Source organism: Pavona decussata, unplaced genomic scaffold (genome assembly GCF_977016875.1).
Source record: "Pavona decussata unplaced genomic scaffold, jaPavDecu1.1 SCAFFOLD_11, whole genome shotgun sequence".
In the NCBI taxonomy this organism is placed as follows: Eukaryota; Metazoa; Cnidaria; class Anthozoa; order Scleractinia; family Agariciidae; genus Pavona; species Pavona decussata.
Window position 1 is genome coordinate 2,771,838 of NW_028145434.1, and position 17,533 is coordinate 2,789,370.

The 17,533-nt window shown below is 37.4% G+C and overlaps 1 protein-coding gene and 1 long non-coding RNA gene across 6 annotated transcripts in view; one reads left to right on the forward strand and one right to left on the reverse strand.

Annotated features, from left to right (window-relative positions):
- The window catches only part of LOC146488192 (uncharacterized), a 256,677-nt gene that overhangs the window by 192,700 nt on the left and 46,444 nt on the right, over nt 1–17,533 (reverse strand). Inside the window, exon 1 of one of the 5 annotated variants that reach the window (XM_085121893.1) lies at nt 274–392. The exons of the other annotated variants lie outside the window; for them this stretch is intronic. Within the exon in view, the coding sequence (XP_084978019.1) occupies nt 274–364 (91 nt within the window). The 5' untranslated portion in view covers nt 365–392. Of the gene's footprint in view, nt 1–273; nt 393–17,533 lie in introns of those variants that run through there. 5 annotated transcript variants of the gene reach the window in all.
- LOC146488194 (uncharacterized) overlaps nt 1–17,533 on the forward strand; it is a 140,109-nt gene that overhangs the window by 114,026 nt on the left and 8,550 nt on the right. The gene's annotated exons all lie outside the window — the stretch shown is intronic.

Sequence of the window (17,533 nt, forward strand, 5' to 3'; positions counted from 1 at the left end):
TGCACCTGTGTAAACCGAAAGGCCCAGCTTTAAACTACAATTGTAAAAGTTTTACCAAATTGACCCTTGGATAAATTCTTACACGTGCTTTCAATTCACAAAACGTAGTGAACTGGGACGAGACGCTCTAGCCTTACTCGGTGTTCATTATCCAAGATGGCGGCACTAGCACACCGCACGTATAGTAAGCCAAACTAGGGGAGGGTATCTGAACTTTGCTGGGTTTATACATTGAAATCTTCTGGTAGAAAAGAGCCAAACGTTTCTTCTCACCTCTTAAAGTGTCGTCATCAAAATCCAATGTTTCCTCATCAGCTGGTGTGACGTCATTGTCACTTGCAGTGTCTTTTTGACTGTGCGCCATGTATGCTGGGAGTTCGGGCTAAAACCCCTATGGAACAAGTAATTTTTATGTTAATTTTATGCATCAGCTGTCGCTATTCCTTAAAGCGTAATGCCTGTGTTAATTACTCTACATACAACTGGATGCTAAAGGTAAAATACGAATTAACAACATCTTCTGTTTAAGACATAATTTCCTGTATGTTAATATTCATGATGTTTTCTAATAACAGAATCACAGATTGCAAGCGGATGGGAAGAATAAGGAACAGTACATTATTTTCCTTTCGCCTCATTCACTATTGGGACAGAATAAAGAGATTAACATGGCCGATTAATGATTTATTACATTCTGTGATAATGGCGTTTTGGAGAAATACAGGAGATTGAACGAAAAGACATGTTTCCTCGACACTCCTTGAGTTCTACTAAAGATACTAAGCTGGCTAATTCCATGCTGGCGCCTGCGTGGTTTGCGTTTTGCTGGCGTGTTTTGCTCTTCGCGCATTTTTTTTTTTTTTTTTTACAATTTTTACCAGAAAAAGTAAACTGTGTGTAGAGTAATTGCTTGTATCCAGGTTCCTGCTATTTTTTTCTTCTATTTTTGAACGATTAATAAAATCTGTTATTACACTTCCACGAACAGGCTAGTGCACGTAAATTCTGTCGCCAGAATACAAATTGCTTATCGACTTTAGCCGTCAAAACCGCTTCTTAGTGTTCTCCTAAAGCGTTAACAAATGATCATAACAGTCCTGAAACAGGGAAATTACGCTGTAAGTATTAATTGTATACATTAAAAACAGATTGTGCATTTAAAATTGGTCATTAAACAACCGATTCATCATTACCGAATATTACTGGACTAAATCGAAGATTATGAACGGAAAATGAAAAGAAAATATGGAGAACTTTAGAGCCAAAGCCAACGTAAGTTGTACAGTTAACGTATAGATTGCCGCAAAAAAAGGCTATGTCAGGGGTTCTTCTTCTCAGGTCTTGCAAGCCATTTTATTTATTTATTTATTAATTAATTTATTTATTTATGTATTTATTTACTTTTATGCACTCTTAGGCAATTTATTCTATTCCTTATACTAATTTACTACCTGTTATTGGTTTTACGAAAGTACTAGCTGGTATTTTTGGTATTTTTAGCGACATACGTGTTCCTCAGAAAACGAGACGAAATCGTTTTATGAATTTTGAAATTACGAAATTTGGACTTGGTTTTTTGCCGACGAAAACTGGAAAACTGCAGATTTTCTAACAACTACATCCAAATGTCTGAGGCGATCAAGGCCATCTAGATCTGAAGAGATATTCACCGAAATAGAATGTTGGGTGCCCCAGTAAAGGCTTTTTTAATAATCAGTTGCCAGAAGTTCTTTTCGGCGAATCGTGTACAGCACTGAGCAGTAAAACCAGCACAAAACTGAGCTGCAAAATCAGTTGGCCCTGCGAAATTGTATAATTTTATGTTCTGAAAGTTTCGTTGAAAACTGTTTCCGAAATTAGCCTAGAAAGCTTGTAATCTAATTTGAAATCTTACAAATATTATTATAGACCCAGACCTCTAACATCTGTTCTGTCGTGAATTGTAATACCGTCGTGAATTGTAATTACACAGGGCTTCTGATAGGGTGCGGAAAAAATTTGGAAATTATGCGGCACTTTTAAGTCTCATTATGCGGCAAGTAAGGTCTATTATGCGGCAAATTATGCGATTTCATATAAGCTAATTTAACCTTGTTTTATTAGGTCTAAGAGGAGCACAATCCATTTTTTGCTGTTCAAGAAGCAATTAGAGCACGAAATAGAGAAACAGCAGAAATAAATCATTTGTTGCCTCATTTCAAATTATTAAAAATCAGATATTGCTAATTTGGTCAAGTCAGCGTTTGTTGCTTCCCATCCGCATTTTTTTCCGCGTTCCGCTTGTGTGACTCAGCTTCAATGTGCTTGTTAACCACAAACTTTCGAAGATGATCAACTACTCTGTTGCACGAAGAGCAAAACATCTAGGAAGATCAAAGGAGACACTGCTCGCAGCGTAAACAACAGACCATCGTCAACATGAAACGTTCCTTCGGGTACTTTCTTGCCCTGTCTTTTGCCGAAATATTTACAGGAAGGTGCGATCTTTTTTTTCTCCTGCGAAGAAGCGCTCAGCGTTTTAACAACAAACTTATCCATAATGAGGATGTTTGTTTCAATTAAAACAAAATAACTACATATTGCAAGCGATTATCAAGCAGTTTTCATGCTAATACCTACATCGCAAGTATGAAGGGATCGAATGACATCTTAAAAATATATCAATGATTGTGATTGGCGTATTTACATAAAAGGATTGTTTGTTCTGGGCCAATGATCACTTGTTTAATATTGAAAACCAGCACCAGGTCCCCAGCATGTAAAATAAAGCACAGAACGCCTGTTTGTTCGCTTAATCAACAAACGAACGCTTCCAGGTGATTTTTGACGCCCTTTGAAAGAAAAAACTCCTTGAGATAACGCTTAAATTATCGGAGAACTTAACATAAAGCGAGATTTTTGCTCTTTTTTTCTTAAATTGTGCGATTTTGTACAAATTCTGCGATTTTTCATGAATTATGCGATTTGTTGCGATTTTAGGTCAATTATGCGAAATCGCAACATCGCATAATATCAGAAGCCCTGGTAATACCTGTCGTGAATTGTAATAACACTTGTCGTGAATTGTAATACCTGTCGTGAATTGTAATAACAGTTGCCGTGAATTGTAATAACGTACCTATCGTGAATTGTAATAACCTGTTGTCGTAATTTGTAATAATCCGAGCTGTCGTGAATTGTAATACCACGTTGTCGTGATTTGTAATAAGTCTTAAGAACAAACAATTATACAATGATGGTAAAATGACAGGCCAAACACGGCTCCTATTGGTCGAGATAGGAAGAATATCACCTACAAAGCTAATTTGCTCTTACGAATACGCCGTCTTTCAAAGATCTCCCTTTTTCGTACGAAAGTAGGAAGGGTCTTTGTAGATCTCTCTTAGCAGAGGCTGATTTTCTATCAAGTGCCATTTACTCATCTGAATGGTTTTTAGGTAAAGCACAGAAGGGCGCCGATATTCTGCAACAAACGGCAAAATGTTTTTGCGCGTTTTTTGTTTGTTTTGTAGGGCCGACATTCTTTCTCTGTTATTGACCGTGCGAGAGAATTTTATCTTTAAGGTTATCGGGGTAACCTCTGTAGCGTAATCTCTGTTTGAATAGAGTAACGTTTTCTTCAAATGTTGTTTTTGAAGATTTCGTTCTGAGAAGTCTTCAAGGAACTGTTATTTACAACCGAGTGTCAAGTATGTACGTGACTCTCATACGTTGAGACAAGTTGAACACGCTTGCAGAGCATTTTAAAAAGAATGAGACTTCCTTGTCCAAATGTATTCATTCACCACTCATATTTTTAAAATACTTTGTTATGAAAAAGCGTACTTTTGTCGTATTTTAGAAAAGTCACGCAGCTGAAATACGGTCAGAGGAATAATTTTGCCCAACCAAGGGTGCCTGACAAATTATACTGTTCGGGTCAGTTAAAACGTTGTCTTGCTTCAATTTCAAAGCGTAAACAAATGTTACGAAAGTAAGCTGGATTTTGTGTTTCAAATTTTTAAAAAAATACACATGGATCAAAATAAAGGTTGTTTTACTTGTGTCATTTTTTATATTTTCTTTTGTAATTGTTTGTTCTTAAGAGTGGCGGTCAGGAAAAATCGAGCAAAATCTGAATTTTCTGGCGAAACTTAGCAGAGTCGATTTCTTTCATCTTTTGTCCATAATAAGGTTTTACTAAAGTAAGAATCATGGTGTGGCTTAAATTGGCCAGAAACATTTGCGTTTTGAGAAAATCAGGAAAATCGATCGAAGCCTTGTGAACTGAAAAATGATTGAATTTAAAACCGGAAAATCGCCACTTTTAATTGTCTCCGCGTTTGTTTTAGAAGAAGCGTACGAAAATCGGGATTCCATATATCGAAAGACAATCTCTTTCTGATATGATAACCGATGAATTTGTGTTTGTAATGATATCTGGCAAATTTAAACAATTTAAAACCAGCGGCATATTTTTACAGCTGGCGAACTCTGCAATGTAGTGCCAAAGGTCAAGCACACATTTCAGTATGTGGTATAACTCGAAATATTCTCACACGTTGGCTTTCAGTAACAATTGCCTTGATGTACTTCATACCTTAATATCAGGCTGGGTTCTCCATTGAGATTTTCACAAAAGGTCGTTAAAGTTGGCTCATTTCGACCACGACATCGTTTGGCGGAATCAAATAACTGCCCGTGCAAACAAACCGATGCGACGGGCAAACTGCCAATTACAGCTTCAAGGCCTTCAATAATGCTCCTATCTTCCTTTATCAGAAAGATTTCTGTTTTCCCCTCGCTTCCTTTTATCCATTATCGACGGGAAGAGAAGATATCGAAAAGATTCAGACATGTCTAACAATGTTGCGTGACAGCAAATATGCAAATTAGTTAGATCGTCGCTGAGATATGGCAGTAGGCAGTAGGGAAGGGGTGGGGGACGGGAAGAATTGCATTAACAGGCCCGTAGTCAGGCTAAAACAACTAGGGTGGGGGAAGCAAATTGGGAACATTAAAAAAGGAGCAGGTATAGTAAGCAAAACAATAACTTTGCACTTGCATCACACTTTTGGTACATTTCTTTTCGACCCTTTGCTGTCATTGTACGGACTACCACGTGAAATTGCCTAACTTGTTCACGTTTGAAGGAGGACGTAAAAATACGACGACAAATTTCCCTTTCTCTTTTTCCAGTGAATCAGGCAGTAAGAATCCTTCCGCAAGAAGATTGGCCTAAAATTAAAAAAAAAAAAAAAGGTGGGAGCTGGAATTATCGCGATGAAGTTTAAAAGAACGCGAATTCTCTTAATGATGTTTTCGAATTCGCTACCATCACCGTCGTCTTATTTCCGATTCGCAAGGAAGGACTGCCTTTGCTGCTGTTGTATAAATGTTAGCCAAATGTTAGCGGAGGAAACTGTCAGGTAATAAACAATTTATTAAAGGTTGTGAAAAGGCACTCGCAGCGTCAGAATTCAAGATTGATTGCTGTACATTATTACTGTTTTTTAATTATTTATTTTTTGACACCTTGGTTTTTTACACTTCTTAAAACTCTGGAAGGGGGGGGGGGGGGGTCGCGGCTCGAGCCCCCCCTGCCCCTCCCCTTGTTACGGATGCGTTTAACAGTATGGCTTTATATACCAGCTGCTCATCTAGAATAACGAACTCTTTGTGACAACTTTTGCGCAAATGACTAATACCCGTAGTTTTTTATTGAATTTTCTTTTTCGTAGCGACCAGCAACAAAAGCCGTCAATGCGAAAGATACACCGGAGGAACAGACTTAAAAACCTACACTCGCTGATTGAAGTGTAGAGCGAAAATTTACTTCTTCCTAAGATAGAGGGGGAAGGGGGGTGGGGGTGGCTTAATTAGATACATAACCTTATTTCTTTTTAATTTCAGCCTATTCATTTCACTTAGACCATCATAACCTGCTTCCCTTGTCCTAAAGATTAAAGGACGGTGCATGCAGACCTAAAAATCCTAGCATTAGGCCTCTTTAGGGCGTGGCGAAGGCACAAACTTCACACTTTCAAGAGCTGGGATCAGGCTTCTTTTCATTCAATTGAAGAGTTTTCAATACTTTCCTTTAATAGGGATAATAATTCTTTAGCATGGACGTTACACAAGCCTGAAAAGCTCTAACTATGATGTCTTACTTTCCTCAAGAGAAGAACCTTTTTACGAGGTAGTGAACAAAAAGTTGTCCACCACAGTCAGTAGCACTAGAACTAGGGTTCCAAGCACAGAAAAATAAAAATAATAAATAAATAAATAAATAAATAAATAACACTGAAAACTTCACGTCTAATCTAATTAACGGCTTTCTCCGCATCTGATGAACTGAAAATACATCTGAATACTAATATTTTGTGCTGGAAAAGACCGAATGTGCAAAAAAGTAACGTGTTACATCAGACGTTTTTACAGTTTATTATACATAAAAGGTAATGGAAATTATCTAAACGCAAACCTGAACCAACTGGAATAAATAGTCCTAGTTTCTTCCATAGCAAATGACACGAATTTTTTCCAAGTCCTCGTTCTAGTTTTGCGACTTTTTGCGCCTGGCTGTCATGGCTCGATACCGGAGGAGAAATTTGACACCTATTTGAACTGACCTCGGCGCCAGCCAATGCCCAGAGACGAACGGTGTCGAAGACAAATCGTCATTTTCAAAAAGTGAAGGAGATAAACATTCGTGGTGAAGGAGATAAACATTCTTGTCAGAATAAGTTCAATTTCGGTTTCTACATCGGCTATTGACAAGGAAGACTTGTGACCGGCGATGTTCCTTTTGCACTAGTTTACTTCAGTTGATCTGCTCCTGTCTCTGGGGTCGTAAGAGCAAGGACCTCCGACCAAGGAGCTAAAAGAACACCTCCATGCTTCCATGACAGCACAAGAATATCAAACCAAATTTAAAGTGACAAATTTTCCAGTTTCCGTAATTGCTTTACTAATTCAATTTACTTTAGATATTATTCCTCGCGAAGCGAGGGCCGAAGGCCCGAGCGTAGCGAGGTTAATAAATTTGTCGGGCCGAGCCGGCCCGAGTGGAGCTAAGCCGCGCGAAATATATTTATTCCTCGCGAAGCGAGGGCCGAAGGCCCGAGCGTAGCGAGGTTAATAAATTTGTCGGGCCGAGCCGGCCCGAGCGGACTAAGCCGTGCGAATTCGAGCGAAAAATATATTTATATATATGTATGTTTATATATATCTTTGAAGGTGTCCGCACTGTTGCCTGGCACCAGTGAAAAACAAAGTATGAATGACGTCAGACTGTCTGGCGTCGTCTGGAGCAAAATTTGCATTCATCGGAAAAAAAATGCGTGCATGATCAAATTTCAATTGCAATGTTCATCAATATTCACTGGATACAAAACTATCTCACCAGAATCTTTTCCCTTTCTTTTAGAGATCTTTTTTGTGAAAGATTGCATTGAAGAAATTACACGTTTTGTGGCCGCGGTAAAATAATTTTCCGTGGGAAATAAATTCATCGAACACGACAGCGCTGCACGCCCGTTGTACATTACGTCCAGCGTCAGAAATAGATTTTCAACCGCAAACTAGCCTGTGGGACTACGAAAAGACTATGCTCATCAAAAAAAGAAAAAAAAATTTCCTATGCCCCTTTTAATCTCCTCATTTGATGCTACAATACGAGTAAAGAGGGCTTTCCATCCAGCCCCAGCTTCGCGAGGTTTTGCGAGTCACGTATTTCTAGTATATATGTATGTTTGTATATTTAGTTGAAGGTGTCCGCAATGACGTCAGACTGTCTGGCGTCGTCTGAAAAAAATTTGCATACATCGGAAAAAATATGCGTGCATGATCAAATTTCAACTGCAATGTTCATCAATATTCACTGATGCAGAACTATCTCTCCAGAATCTTTTCCCTTTCTTCCAGAAATCTTTTTTTGTGAAAGATTGCATTGAAGAAATTACACGTTTTGTGGCCGCGGTAAAATAATTTTCCGTGGGAAATAAATTCATCGAACACGACAGCGCTTCACGCCCGTTGTGCATTTCATCGCGTCAGAAATAGATTTTTAACCGCAAACTAGCCCGTGGAACTACGAAAAGACCATGCTCATCAAAATAGTTGCTATGTTCAGAAACCTTTTAATCTCCTCATTTGATGCTACAACACGAAAGAGGGCTTTCCACCCAGCCCCAGCTTCGCGAGGTTTTGCGAGTCACGTATTTCTAGTTAATATTCACTGATAATTGGTGATTTCGGAATTTGTGAAACACAACCCTAACTATTTAGCGAATTAAAAACAGAATAGGAAAGTTTGACCGGTATCCAATTTTTATTTCGGCGTGCATTTTACCATAGCCATAGGGGAGAACTTCAACCCCACAGATTTCCTTTTGATGCGGTTTCATTGGCAATCTGACACCTGAGCGAACTCAAGAAATGGACATCGAGACGCTTACTGGTCCGTACTAGATCGATATGGTTTTATAAGCAAAAACCTCACAGCGCAAACGAGAAAAATCAGTTCCAAGACCGGACTTTTCCTTATTGTAATTAAAAAGGATGTAAAGATTAAAAGAAATTCGTTTTCATTACGCTTATTTGGTATATGTAAAATTAGTCTGTTTATTGTCACGGTAACGCAACAACGGTTGTTTATTTAGCCGTTGTCGGAATTTTAAACCAATTATGGTGACTTCAAAGCGGTCGTGTGAAGTGCTTAATTCAAAACCCAGGCTGATTTTAATACATTATCAAGAACAACGTTACATTACTTAAAAGGCAAAGTTTAAGAAAAATCGGTCTTATACCACATAGCGAAAACCATCTTTAAAATTTATCCGTTTTTGCGGGATTTTTCCTGTTTAGAAAAGGGACATTTTCCTAAGCTCTGTTTGCTTTTGTTAATAATGGTTAAGTCTAGTTCAAACTCTGCTATAAACGTGCGGTGCTTTCTCTGTCAATACCGAGTATAAAAATACCATGGATCCTCTTTCCTTGCCGACGGAAGAGTCAGTTCAGAATATTAATTTCACACTGCCGTGCGGGTACTTTCGGGATCCTCGCGGGTCAAATTTGTTTATCTCAGTTTTCTCGAACGTTAAGCGCTCCTAGAGAAAACGTAAGGCGTCAAATTTGTTTTCTACTTAAGGGCTTTTTGTAGCCAGAAAATGACGAAATTGATTCCACGAGTTCTGCCACCAAATGCTTGATATTTTCTGACCGCCACTCTTAAGACTTATTACAAATCACGACAACGTGGTATTACAATTTACGACAGCTCGGATTATAACAAATTACGACAACAGGTGATTACAATTCACGATAGGTACGTTATTACAATTCACGACAAGTGTTATTACAATTCACGACAGAGACCTCCGTAACCAACGGAGGACACGTCTGAATCGTCTTGTAAATGTAACCGGAAAAGGAAATTCTAAACAAAGTTTATTTCATAAGATTATTTTAAGACGTGATGGAAACTGGTCTGAAAGGGTGTTTAACCTCAGAATTATTCTCGATCAATTGTTTGTTGAGAATATACATTCAATTTCTATTTTGTAGTCTTCAAGGAAAGTCATATTACTTATAGTCAAGTTTGTTGCAGAAAAACAATTTCTTTATTCACGAGCTGCAGTTCGTAGTCCGTAGATTACCAAAAAAAATATTTTCTTTAGCTTAGACGAAAGTGATTAATTCAGTTTTTGGGATCATATCTCTAAAATGACAAGGAGAAAAAAAAACACCAAAAAACAAACGAATGAAATCCGATAAACATAATCATTGTTGGCGTATAAATCTTACAATACAAGCAATATTCAGTGAAACAAAAGCTATCGAATAAACCTTCGACTTTTGTTTCCCCAAAATAACATAAGTAAGCCTCCTGTAATTTTGCCCTCGTCAATTTTTTCTGAATTTGAATTTTCAGGCGATACGATCTCAACCCACTTCCCCTTTCTTGCTTTCTTCATTAATGTTGAATCCCGATATTTTCTTGAAATGCGTCATATGCAGATCAACATTAGAGGGGGACGAATTATTTTCGACGAATGAATCTCACTTTCCCACGATCAAAATCCGAATGCTATTTCCGGTAAACGAAAAACAGAAACATCATGATTGCGATCGTTACTGCGTTTAAAAATAATTCTACGTGCTTTTATTTCAGGTGAGATGAATAAAGTCCAGGGAATAACACTGAACGATCTTCCACTTCTTTTGAACATCTGGCGACAACGCGTGATGCCGAAAACGGGAAAGATGGCGACCGAGAGCTTTCCACGTAGAATAAAATATCAAATGTATATTAAATGGAGACGGGACGTGGCCGTTATCAAAATGTGTGACGCCCCAGAAAAGGGATGACAGACACCCTTTTATGGCACATAGCGTTCAATCACTTTCATCTGAATATTCATTCTGGGAATAATTCAAGAGCAGAATCAAAAGGAAAAATCTCTTTAGGCGTCTCTAGCTGGCTCCATAAGATGAGAACAAAGCATCAAAAAGTCAAATGAGTCAGTGATTCGTGAGTCATGAGTCAATGAGTGAAAATTGGAATTACGGTAGTAGATTTAACTTGAGGAAAGCTGGATATTTGATCAGGGTGAAGTATGTGTTTGCAGGGTCTCGTTGCGATTTATTGATCTTCACTATATAGCGCGGTTAAAACGCATGCCACTTAGCGTGATTACTCGGTAGATACAAGCTTAACTAGCAAAGGAGAGCAAACTTGACAAATTACATATTAATTATCAAACCTTAAAAAAAAAATCAAAAATCAATCTAAGTTTGATATGTAGCGAAACGTAATTATTTTGCAAAACGTATCGTAAATTAAACGCAAAAAAAAAAAGGAAAAACTAAAAAACCAGGTATTCCGTCAAAATTTTGATGGCATTTACATTTATCTGCACCAGCAATATCAACAACAACGAAAAAGCGATCGAGTGAATTTCGGCTTGTGACAGAATGCGTCCAGTCGTGTTTTGAACTTTCCATACATTTGTCTGTATAGCGAACCTGCCGTGAACTGCTACTAAAAATAGTTCGCGGGAAAAAATACAGGGAAATGTATGCAAAGTTCAAAACACGACTGGACGCTTTCTGTCACAGCTACATCCCTCCAATTTTGTTCTTAAAATCCTTTTCCTAGTGCTAAAAGTTTCCAATTCATGAATTTTTCAGAAGCGATGTTGTATGAAAATTATTTGACATCGGATTTTCATTCAAACACTGTTATTTCAAGCCTGTTTGCCTACCCCTCAAAATGGCGTCGAAAACCGTGATAAGGCCTATTTATAACGTACAGTGAGTAAACATTACGCCATTTATGGTAAATAATTAATGCTCATTTCAAAACTGAAATAAGCCCAGTTTGTGTGTACGTAATAGCCTTGTTTCAAAACACATTATAATTTGTTTTAATTTTTATTGGCATAATGTAACACTATTAATACAATACTAAACACTGCTAACACTGATTTACACTAATAGCGATAATTACAGTTCTAACTGTACTTACAATATAAGCATACTATACTATACTACGGTACTAACAACAAAAACACTATTTACAATAATAACACTGTATCTCCACTACCAACTTTTTTTTATACAATATTATAACTGACATTATTTACATTACAGTACAAAAGCCACTTGCATTGCACTACTAAAAAGGTATCTAGATAACAACCCATCCACACACTCCTCTAGTTTTTGTTTTTATTGTTAATTATTTACAATATTGCAGTATGAATAGGTAAGCAAAAAGAAACGATCGAAAGAAAAACGACAAAAATAGAACAACAGCAAAAAAAAGTAGTGGAAAGTGATTCAAGGGGTCCCTCAAATAACCACGTCTTCGATGAATTTGTTGCGAATTAGTGGTTCCCATTTAATCTTGAAGTTCTTTAGATAACCTTTTTCCTTGGCAATATCATATTCGATGCGAGCTTTTTCACGTAATTCTGTTTCAAAGACGGGGAGGAAAAGGGGTGCCTCGTCTAGACTGCAACGAACTTATAAACACATTATAATTATGGATTGACAAAAGCCGGACATATCACTGAAATAACATCTGCAATAAACTGTAGGGCAAAAAAATTTCACTTTCGAACGATCCAAATCCAAGGAGAACGTAGACTAGCACGTCTTTTGGACAAGACACAAAAAACAGGCATTATAACCATTACAGCTTTTAAAAATATATGCCTGCTGCAAAGCTGTTATTTCATGTGACTTGAATAAATAGTAGACACTGAGACTGATCGATATTTTACTTCTTGTTGTACATCTGACGATGACGGGTGATGCCGAAAAAAGGAACATGGTGACCGAGAGCTTTCTGCAATCAGTGACGTGTTATAAAAAAAAATAGTTTAAATAATGGTTGAAAGGAGCTGATAGTTTCTGACGTTTTGTTTTAGAGAAGGAGTGTCTTCCCAGCAAAAGCAGCGTTTTTTTTTAACTGGTGGAGGCTTTACCAGGCAACAGTGAGGAAAAAAGGTCGCAACAAGAGTGGAAGCAAATAGATCAACTTCAAAAAATATTCGACTCACCTGTTTACTACAACAATATAATTTTGAACATTTCAATTTCGACTCATGACTCATTTCACGCATCCATATCTTAGCCATATTTGAGCCATGTAAACTGGCTTTTACTTTTTTAATCTAGACTATGAACACAATAACAAAAGTTTAGGACAGGTCGTTCCAGGGTACTCGCTTGTTATTTAAGGTGTACAAAAAAAACCCCTGAAATTTGGAAACTTTTCTTTCCTGTATTCCCACGCGCAATGACTTTGCGTAAGCGCTACGGAGTTAGAGGCTAAACCAAGCACAGCAGGCTTGGCATGAAGAAGACACGAATAGCAAGCCTTTTGCAACTGTTTTTTTTTTTTCTATTGCTTCACTTTTCGTACTCATTAACTGGGTATGGCTGTAACATCACGAATACACGGAGTATTTAGCCTAAGAGGCCAAGATTTCTTTAAAATGACCAATTTGTATTTCATTTAAATGTGAAGTACTTACCAACGCTAGTTTCCAAAAAACTGTTTTTCGTGTTCCTCGGTTGGGTCTTTCAGAAAAACAATAACAATCCTGTGGTAGGGAAATCATGCAATGAGGTTTAGTTTTATTCTCCTAATATAAAACCATCTTCTATACAAAATTGTATTAAAGATCTGGTTCATCACCACCGAGTACACGGGGGTGCTTTTGGTAAACAGGAATTCGTAATTGTAGCACGATTTACTATCGCCACAACGCAAAATACTCACCAAGTAAAGTTGTCAGAAACTCTTCTCCATGATCCTCCGAGGTTTTAACAGAAAACAACAATCCTGCGACAGGGAAATTACACAACGAGATTTAATTTTAGTGAATTAAAATAAACAGTATTGTCCATATGAGTATGACATAAAACAAAACTCACCATTACCGAGTACTCGAAGTTTGTATGAAGACTTAATGACTTATTCAGAACAATAGAATTTTTCTGAGGAAATTGAGGACATTGCTACCAAGCTAAGGAGCGGCTGTATGTAATTAATGGGTAATCATTTTTCCAAAAGAAATTTATGATAGGCATAATGCAAATTACTCACCGAGGTAAGCTGTAAAAACACTTCTTTGTGTTCCCCTTAGCGGTTCACAAAAAAAAACTAAAAATTTTCTGCAAAACAGAAATTTCACACTGAGATTTAACCATTGGATATAGCAGTTTTGAAGGAAGCAACAACTTTTCTGGAAATTTCTTTACCAGCTTTTATTTTACGGGACCAAGGCTTTCAGTAGCTGCTCGTATTTTCGTCCAACATATTTTGAATGTTTAAATCGCTTTCTTCCTTTAGCACGAGAAGTGATGCTGTAAAAGTATCCAGGTTTTATGTAGGCCAAATATAGCAATTTTTACCGAATACTACCTCTTTTCGCATTTTTTTTCTTCAAATATGCTGTTGCAATCGGCAGCAGTCAATTTTAGTTACATTGGAACCCCGCTTTCCGCACACCCGCTTAATACGGTCACCCTCATATTAAGAACAGTCAACAAAAATATGGACAGGTTAACACGGACAAGAGACCCGAGTGATACGCTCTCGTACAAATTCAATCTCACTTTACGGACAGTGGCTCTCCACACTGTATAAATTGTGTAATATTCAGCCCTTCTCACTAAACTTCAAACTAAAAATGTCAGTGCGGTGCAAAGTCGCGCACTATTTTAAATGATAACGACGGTTGAAGCATTGAGAGAACATTTGAAGTTTATTTGAATGAGCGTAAGGTTTCTTCAGTTCACGATCAGTAGAGACACTAAACACGCATCCTCCTGCTGACTTAGCCTAACTATCTATAAAACATGTGCCCGTGTCGCTTATTCTGAGAGCCCGCATAATATGGATATCCGGATAATACGGACACTTGCCTGTCACTGTGGTGTCCGTATTAACCGCGTTGCACTGTAATTTGGTTCAATTGAGGTGATTTTCTGGAAATCAAAACATCCAAGATAGGATCAAGGATCCAAAATGGAGGTCACAGAGATACATGAAATCGTATGAGTTGACTACATTATGTCGTACAAGACAAACCAACTCCCCCTGTATTACAGTAGAGGAATAGATTAGCTTGTGCGTCTAAGCCTTCAGTTTTGTGTAATAAATTATCACTCACATAAATTAATTTGTCAAACAACTTAGTCGCCCTTACCGAGTAAACGAGATTATACGATCACATTTAATCAGAAAATTGGAGAAATACAAGGCAAACTTTGGGAGGTGCACCGGATTCTCATCTGATAACTAACCGTAACAACCGAAAGTATAGACTGACAACATAAACTTTGAGCCTGTTTAGTCACTACCTACATAACTACTTCTTTTGAGATGTAAATGTTTTAACAAAGGTAACAAAACTGTAGATTTCAAGAGGTGGCAAGGCTAATGAAAATGTAATATAATATTCAAATCACGTCACAGCATCTAATAAACAGGAACTCGTGACCGAAAGCCCAACCACAGGAAATGTAAACAGGATTCTGAATTCTTGTCCAAAATGTTGCAAATCGTATGGTCTTATAACATGTATGAGCTTAAAATGTAGAAATAACGATCGGACACTCAGAAGGCAGCCGTTAAAGGCACCGATGACGTGTTTGGGACAAGAACATGACTGATCAAAACACACAGTGGCCAGAGTGAGGCGGTACAACTATATGGCGGCATGGTTGGAACGGGAAATTCAACTAGCTAATATAAAGTTCATCCGTATTCTCGATCATGATAAAAATCCTCGATCCAAACAGGTCTGCTTCTAGAGAAACGAATAGAAGAGTCCCCACCGCGCTGATGTCTTCTCAAGTCTACTTTCGTTAAAGTTAGAAAGTTAGAAGTCCACCGAAATTGTACTTACCAAGACTCCGTACGCTGTAAAAAGCCAAACTTTTGAAGATGCAGTTCCTTTTTTACATTCTGACAAATCGAAAAAAATATCGTTTTCTAATCGGATGTCACAAAGACCGAAATAAACAGTAAATTTATGAATATGGCCCATTACACACGAACAAGTTTTCTTGATCAAGTTTCCTTGCCAAGAATTATTTTATTCAATTAAGAGACAAACAAGTTTTCATAATCAAGGTTTATTGAAAGTTTAATTCAATTGTGTCAGCTAATAACAGTGACTCCTTGACGTGTAATAAGGTGTAATATACGTCAGTGATATCGAAAGCCGAACAGCAACGGGCCAAATATAATTCAGCTCAACTCAACTTTTAAGCCTCCAATGTTAGGAACTTAAACCGAAATGCTACCCACAAGCAAGCTATGTTTTTCGATTTTTTCAGTTCAATCAAGGGAAAAAAGCACGGAGAAAAAACTTGCACATTTTCCCGCACTCAAGGGCAAATTAAATGTGTCATGCGACGATGTTTTAAGAAAAACCTGCTTTGGTAGAATGCCTTCAGTTCAGTCATTGCTTCAATTGTTATAACTAAACTGAAGAAAAATCAAGTAAATTTAATTTTTAATTCCAAAATGAAAATTTTGAAAACCCTCCGAGAGCCTCAGAAACCCAAAAAAGGCTAGAAATCGAAAGGTCAAAAACTAAAAGTCCGACAAAAATTAATAGGAAAGGCAACGTATAGTTTGCGGAATGACGAAAACAAAATGCTTCATCCAAAATGTAACTTATTACATAATGCCTAAAGGAAACTGTAACAGGCCAAATATAATTCAACACAATTTATTTATATGTTTATCTCCAAAGAACTGCTTTAAACCTAACATCAAAATAAACTCTCGGCCACTCTCTCTATAACCACGAATTTTTTTTCCGCGAAAGTTCCAGTTCGGCGGGAAATATATCTGATACTGAGTCGTCCCATGGTCTGGACCCGCTGGCAAACGGACATTTTATCGTCAAAACACTTTATAACAAAGCTTTTCCGTATTTAAAATGATTAATATCGACCATTATATGAACATGAACCGAAGACGTCTGGAGAACTCTACAGTTACAAAAATCGCTAGCCTGCTTAGCAGTCGTTTCCGTTTCCTTTGAGCCAAGCGGGGTAAGTAGAAAGACGCGCGAGGGCGGAGTAAAAAAAGTAGGAAAGAGGGAAGGGGAGGGGAAGGAAAGGAAACGGCGTTTGGCTCAAAGGAAACGGAAACGACTGCTACGCAGGCTACGAAATTGCTGATTGTGGACACTATAAACTCCCTATTTTGAAATTTTATGCTGATTTATTGCAAGCAGATATGGGCTAATTGAGTGGATCTGTTGCTCTTTAGCGTCCATGGTGACCTAATTTGTTATTGCATTTTTTTTTTTAAAATCTATACTAGTAAACAGTCACGGAAAGTAGATGACAACTTTTACTTCGAGGGAATCTGCTTTAAGCTAGATGGACAAACAAAAACAAAATAAAATAAAATCTTAAGCGCATTAATTTTTTATTATCGTCTGCTTTTTGAAGGAGATACTTATTATTACAGCAATTAAATTATTTTCCTGAATAATAGGTGATACTGACCGCCAACTTAAACCACACGATCCCTTCCAGAATCGTTCAATCGAAAATATTCCCGGCAAACTTCTAGACCTTTCCCGTTCAGCCCTTAAGAAAAGAAAAAACAGAAAAAACAAGAAAATGGAAATAAAACGTTGGAGCTTATCGAGTTCTAATCACTAAAGGCTGTTTTTAACAGGCAGTTGTTTATTACCACTATTTTTGTATCAACTGATTGAGGGTAGTTTAACTTCCATTGAAGTAAAAGGACAGAAAAGTGCTGAAAACCGGTGCAGGCCACCTTAACTGGTGGAATACATTAGTAAGGAAGTGCTTTTACTGATTTTAAGCGTCCTCTGCACACTGCTTAGAAACAAGCGATAATGTTGCTATCGTATCTGTAACACAGAAAAAAAAGAAAGAAAAAAATAAGAAATACAGAAGGTAACTGTGACAAATAGAACACATTTTTTTCGTTCCAAATATTTGCATTGCATACATCTGATTAATTCTTCCATCTTTTTTCTAT